This window comes from Strongylocentrotus purpuratus, unplaced genomic scaffold (assembly GCF_000002235.5).
Source record: "Strongylocentrotus purpuratus isolate Spur 01 unplaced genomic scaffold, Spur_5.0 spur5_scaffold_6, whole genome shotgun sequence".
In the NCBI taxonomy this organism is placed as follows: domain Eukaryota; kingdom Metazoa; phylum Echinodermata; class Echinoidea; order Camarodonta; family Strongylocentrotidae; genus Strongylocentrotus; species Strongylocentrotus purpuratus.
This window is the reverse complement of record NW_022145612.1, coordinates 27,992,773-27,998,986: the sequence shown is the minus strand read 5'-3', so window position 1 is coordinate 27,998,986 and position 6,214 is coordinate 27,992,773. Positions and strand designations below refer to the sequence as shown.

General features: G+C 38.3%; 1 protein-coding gene across 1 annotated transcript; it reads left to right on the top strand.

Moving 5' to 3' along the window:
* The first annotated feature begins 4,363 nt into the window (after positions 1-4,363).
* On the top strand, positions 4,364-5,192 carry LOC115929865 (CX3C chemokine receptor 1-like). The gene is made up of 2 exons (XM_030999947.1): positions 4,364-4,726; positions 5,100-5,192. The coding sequence occupies exons 1-2, from the start codon at positions 4,364-4,366 to the stop codon at positions 5,190-5,192; spliced, it is 456 nt and encodes a 151-aa protein (XP_030855807.1).
* The last annotated feature ends 1,022 nt before the right edge of the window (positions 5,193-6,214 follow it).

Here is a 6,214-nt window from a genome sequence, read left to right as displayed (position 1 = left end):
TGCGGGTTAAGGCTTGAATTCGTGGCAGAATTTTCAAAATGTTCAAAATTTTGGCATAAAATCACATGCATGAACCCACATTGGTTCAATTACTAGCACGTTATCTTTTTTTTTTATTTATGTTTTTGTTAAGAAATCAAATCATAACATATTCAAACTTTCCAAAAAAATACAAATGCTGTGTTACAAAAGAAATTAATGACAAATTAAGATATTTACAAACGATTGAGATGATCTGGGAAAAAAATTAAAAAACAAATTAAAATAAAAAAATAAAAAAGGCAGAGTACACGTAATAGAAATAATTAGAATTATAACAATTACAAGTACACAAGCAAGAACCTCGAGATAGCATTGCATCAGAAACTGAAAATTTCGTTGGGCCCAAAATGAAGAAAAAGGAGTAAAAATAAGCCATCCACAGGTACAATGGAAACTCCAGACCACCAACAGGTTGGAGGAGCAAAGTCGAGGAATGAGACAATCCGCTCTACCCCCCCCCCTCACACACACCATACACTCTCATACTAACACTCAAACACACAACCGCCCCTCCCCCTCCCCCCCCCCCATACTAGCACGTTATCTTCCTTATTTCTACACACATTTCTCTTAATTATTTTTTATGCATTACCAGTGCGGTTCCTGTTTTCCGCGAAGAATGTACGTTTTAGGTAATTGTCCGGCGCGTCTCAAAATGCATGAAAATACATTTCTCTGGAGCAGCGTTATTTCTCCCAATCCCAAATGCTTCACATGCAGACTATTTATTTTGCATCACTCTGGCACTCGTCAAGTGCTATGTACACACATAATATGGGTACATTTGCTTCTAAATTTAGCGAACAAGCAAGGATTAAAAGGGAGAAGACATTTTTCAAAATGGGAAAAGCCAACATACTAGAAACGATTTAAAGTACTCTGTATGCCGGCACCTTGCCGCCGAATGTACATTAAATACAAAGTAATATATTCGGTCATGACCTTGATACACGTATATGAGGATATGAGGATATTCGGGCCTCTGGTTGCCGTTATTAATTATGTTTCTTTTTGTAATGAGTGTGGTAACAATTTAATTTCGAAATAAAAGATATTATATATATTCGGGCGCTTTGCTATCAAAATATCTTCAGCGAGCGAGGAACGAAGACACTATTATCTTTAAATTTCTTTTTTTCTCTTGAAAATACATACTCCAACCGTTTCTGATATTTGTTTTTCACAAAATCAACGTTTTCTCAAAAAATGTTGTTATGTAACTAACATTTTCTTGCGGCACCCCGGTGTTCAAGGAGCATTAATTAATTAAAAAAAAATACACGATCAGCTGATTAGAAAAGGGGGGGGGGTGTATACCCCTCCCCCAAATCGACGTCTTTGGTTCTGCTTGCAGCAAAATGTACCCATGAAACCAGTGCCGGATATTTTGATAGTGTGTAATTTTAGATGTGCATGGTGACATTCTCTTGCCCCTCCCCCTTTCTCTTCATCATACATCCTTTTTCATTCTCTTCCCCTCTCCCCTCTCTGTTCACTCTCCCGCTATCTTTTACCCGTTCATCTCTTTTCTCACACACTCTCCCTTCCTCTCTCTCTCTCTCTCTCTCTCTCTCTCTTTCTCACTCTCCTCTCACATCTTCTCTCATTATCACCTCTAAAGTTATCTGGAGCAGCGCACATGAGCTTTTAAACAGCCAATCAGGGGACCGGATATGCAAGTCACAAAATGAAATATCCCAGCATCTGTTGAATATCATCCATGCATCATTCTGCGAGCAGATCGCCGTACCGCACGAACCATCACAAACCACTCGAAAGGAGGCAAGGAAAGAAAGAAGATACAATCCTTTTTAATCAGCATAATCAAACGAGTTTCAGCGAAGGAAGAGAAATTCCCCGTAAGTATATATTGCAAATTGTCAACAACTTTTAGATTTACTTAACAACTTAGTGACAGCATTAACGGACTGCAAGATTGAATATGGAGATTGTGACATCTTACATTGTTGCATCCCAATTTGTAAATGTTGTTTATTTCGTATATTTCAAGACATAATACAGTTCATTAATGATGCGATAGAATGTAGTCGAGGTTTTAAAAAAAATCAACGGATTGTGGATGCGTGGTTGTGGTTTTCGAGTCCCAGGCCAGATATTGAATAAAACGGTAAATTTACTACAGCTCCCCGATGAAACCTTAAAATAATTATGTTAATTTTTAACCTGTTTATAATTATGTTAATTTAATTGACTTCTGTACAGTTTCCTCAAAGACATTGTGCTCGAGAAAGCAAGATAGTTTCAGCTAATCGCAAGACTTTTTTCTTTTGTTTTCCTCTTTAAACCGATGATATGGTGAACTCGGGGAAATTAAACTCATATGATGCAAATTTTACTTCTTCTATAGGTATAAAGAAAGGGCATGATTGAGCTTTAAGTGCCTAAGTCAGCATTTTTAACTTCTTTGTATTCATGGCACCCTTTCAAGAAATAAAACAGTTTCGCGTCTCCCTTATTCCAAATTCATTACAGAAGATTTATTTTCCATCACTCTTTTTTTATATATTTTTTTTAGTATGGTAAAAAAATTATTTTGTAAACAAAACGTACTAGATATATAAGAAATAATATTATGCATGCGGGCACCTCGCTGTTCAATACATGAATACTAAAGTCATAAATTGTTGTTGTTTGATTTTAATTTATTTCTAAACTTGTCCACATATCAATAGAACGTGAAACACAAACTAGGTACGTATAAATATAGTCACACAATATAAAGAAATTAAATATTTATACCTTTAAAAAAAATCATCCTGTTTCTAAATGCTCTGAGCGAGCAAAGGGAACAAACGTGGTAAAAATGAAATTTTGATATTGAAGAAAAAATATTCGAGCACCTTACTGCCCGAATGGGACGATTTTCGGGCAGCTCGCTGACTAATGATGGGGTATTCAAGCACTTCACTGCCTGAAATCATATTGTTTCTAAATGTTGCGAGCGAGCGAAGCGAACGAGGAAAACAAGACATTTAATTGTCTTTAAAATTGTATTTCTTCAACAAAATACATAGCGGTTTCTGATATTTTGTTTCCACGAAATTGACATTAATTTCAAAATAGATCTAAAAAAAGTTTTTTGATTTCAGTTCCCTCACGGTACCCCGGTTGAAAAACGCTAAGCTATACAATACTTCATTGAAATATTCATAGCAAGTTTTCCACATCAAATGAAAATTTCTAGCCAAAGAAGTTGTTCTGAAATGGTGGGCGCATAAAACATGAAATGTTGGCACCTTGGACACATTTTAAATAAAAAAATCAGTCGGTGCTATCGTTTTCAGCATCAAATTTTACTGAGGTATCCGCATGAAAAAAAAGTTAACACTATTTCCCTGTTAAAGCCGTTTGTGTACCTAACTAATCATGTTTATTGTGCTCCCATCTTGAAATGGTACGTGCTTTCCATTCAATTTTTATTGTGAGTACTTTCGAGTGCAAAGCGGTATTACAAAGTGAAGCGACATCTCGTTAATGTTTCTGTTCTGTTCTATACTCCGTGAAAGAAAAACGCTAGGCACGATGACGCTCGTAAATCTATTGTGTAATGTTTTTGGAAATGTTCTTCAGAGTTTTTTCCTATGCACATTATCCATAAGTACATTTTACAGCCCGTATGAAAATGAAATTATGATTTCCAAAAGTAGAAATGAATTTCCTTTTATTCATTTCTGGCCAATTTACCCTTTGAAAAGATAACAACTTACCGTACATGGGTTTATCTACAGGGCATCTACCTCATTTAAATTTAAATTCGTTTGGATTTCCTTTCTGCGGTTTCAATGCCTAGCACCTGAAATTATGCTAACCCTCTTCGAGTTGTCTTTTATAGTTATAAATAGAATTCTAAGATTATTCTTTAAATTATTTGTATAACTTAGGAATTATATCCCCTTTTATAACACAGTAAAGATAAAGATCTCTTGATGAGGATGATACTAGAGTATTCAAGTGAATTATTTAAATAATAACGCATAAATATACAAAAATATACCCTGGAACTGATTCTGCATCAGTAGTAGACGTTGGTGAAAAAGAAAGAAAAGGAGGAACACTAAAACAGAGAAAAATCGGTAAATTTTATTTAAAGATTAAAATAACTTCCAGGCCTGTAAATTTCCAGAAAACTAAAACAATGCTTTTATTATTATTGACAAAAATATTGTAACCTTATGTTCAAGATTCAAGATATGAAAATCTTATCAATTTTCCCCACAATTTACTTATATAGGAATTCTATCCGGCACAGACGACCTTCATTCTGTGAGCTCGGTATACTGCACATTGGACGAACGTTATCATGGAAATCTTTCTGGCATTAGGCATCGCCTTCCGAGCTTTGATCATGACAGTTGGCATCCCAGGCAACATCCTCATCGTCCTCGTGTACGCTCGTAAACGACCCAAATCCAGTACAGACGTGTACATCCTGGCGCTAGGTGTGGCAGACCTTTATGTGTGTCTTCTGATGCCTCTGAAGATATATTCGTCTTATAACCAGGAGAATTATACCAATGCAGACCTCTGCAAGCTTACCCATTATTGTTCCCTCATCGGGACATTTCTGTCTATGTTCCTAACTATATGTATCACCGTTGACCGTTACTTCGCTGTTTGTAGACCACTGAAGAGGTTTGTGACGCCCAGCCGTGCCCGTATCACGGTTGTTGTGTGTTTGCTTTTGGCGGCAGCTGTTGGTTCAGTTGCACTGTTCTCGGCTGGTATAAGGCGTTATGGCTCCGTCTCTATGTGCAGCATAGATGCTGCCCATGCAAATATCATTTATAAATACAGTTTTCTCACCCTTGGAATGTACTGTGTGTCTCTCATATTCATCATCTTTGTATACACAGCTATATACAAAACGTTACGCAATAAAGCACGGACCTTTAGGGTGTGGTCCCTCCGATACAGTGACACCAAACTCGATGACAGTCATCGGAAGAAAGTGCGCATCCTGGACAAACGAGGAAGTATAACTAAAATGACTGGTTCAAGAGATTCGCGGAAAATTATTCCCCATGTTGCTTTCAAAGATCACAGGATCAAACCTCAAGTCACTCGCGTGGCTTGGAAATCAGAGGAAATCATCAGTGATCCTCATGCATCTGGACAACCAGGTGGGATGAATGAGGATGCATCGACGTCTAGTCATGAGCAACCACACCGTACCGTTAAAACTATGACATCAAACACAACGCACTCCTTCATGTTATCGGGTGATCGAAACAAAGAAAAACTTTCATCTGATACGCAAAGTAGCCCAATCAGTCCTATACCTGAGCAAGTGATAAGCACAATATACCGATCGACCCGTGATCGAGTCCCTTTTCATCCCCCATTTTTGGTGGCAGCAAATACTCACATTAACAAATACCGAGAGCGAATTAAAGCAAACAACAAAATCTCCAAGATGATATTTCTCATAACCGTCATCTACTTCGTGACCTGGGTTCCGCTCATGGTGTTTCAGTGCTTTCCAACTTGGTTAATAATGGCCCTCTTTCAAAATAAAGCTGGTTTTACGATCGTCTATTTGCTAACTCTTGCCCTGAATGTGAATCACGCCATTAATCCTATCGTCTACAGCTTTGTTAATGTGCGATTCCGAAGAGAATGTAAGGCTACGTCTGCATGGATGAAACGTGCCTGGCCAGGGAAACAGACGTTCTTAGGGGCTACGTGCGGTCCCCGAGGCTGACATGCAAGGTCAGTCTGGTGGACCTTCTACGCATTTGTTCGAGAGTTCACGAGTACCAACGGCCCACGAGACCAACCATCCCATGAGACCGACATATCGGACTCGCTGGCCTTCCGACAACTTTTCTGAGGGTTTACGGGTCGTCCGACATTGCAGATCTCGTGGGTTGTCTACGGGGATGTCCTGGTTCTGAGGAATGCAATACGAATGGTGCCATCATGGCCATCAGGATCGACCCGTGACACGCGGGCGGCCAATTCGAATTTCGGGTCTTATGCAGACAGATAGACTTTAAATGTCATCATCCGAAAGAAGCGACTGGGTTGCAAACTTCGTTCGTAAACGGGTCGCTTGATGATGCCTTGATCACAAGCTATGCTTTCCAGTAGGTTCCTGTTTCATTTCGATCTTTCATTTTGATCTTACTTTGTCAACTATATTCTTTATTGT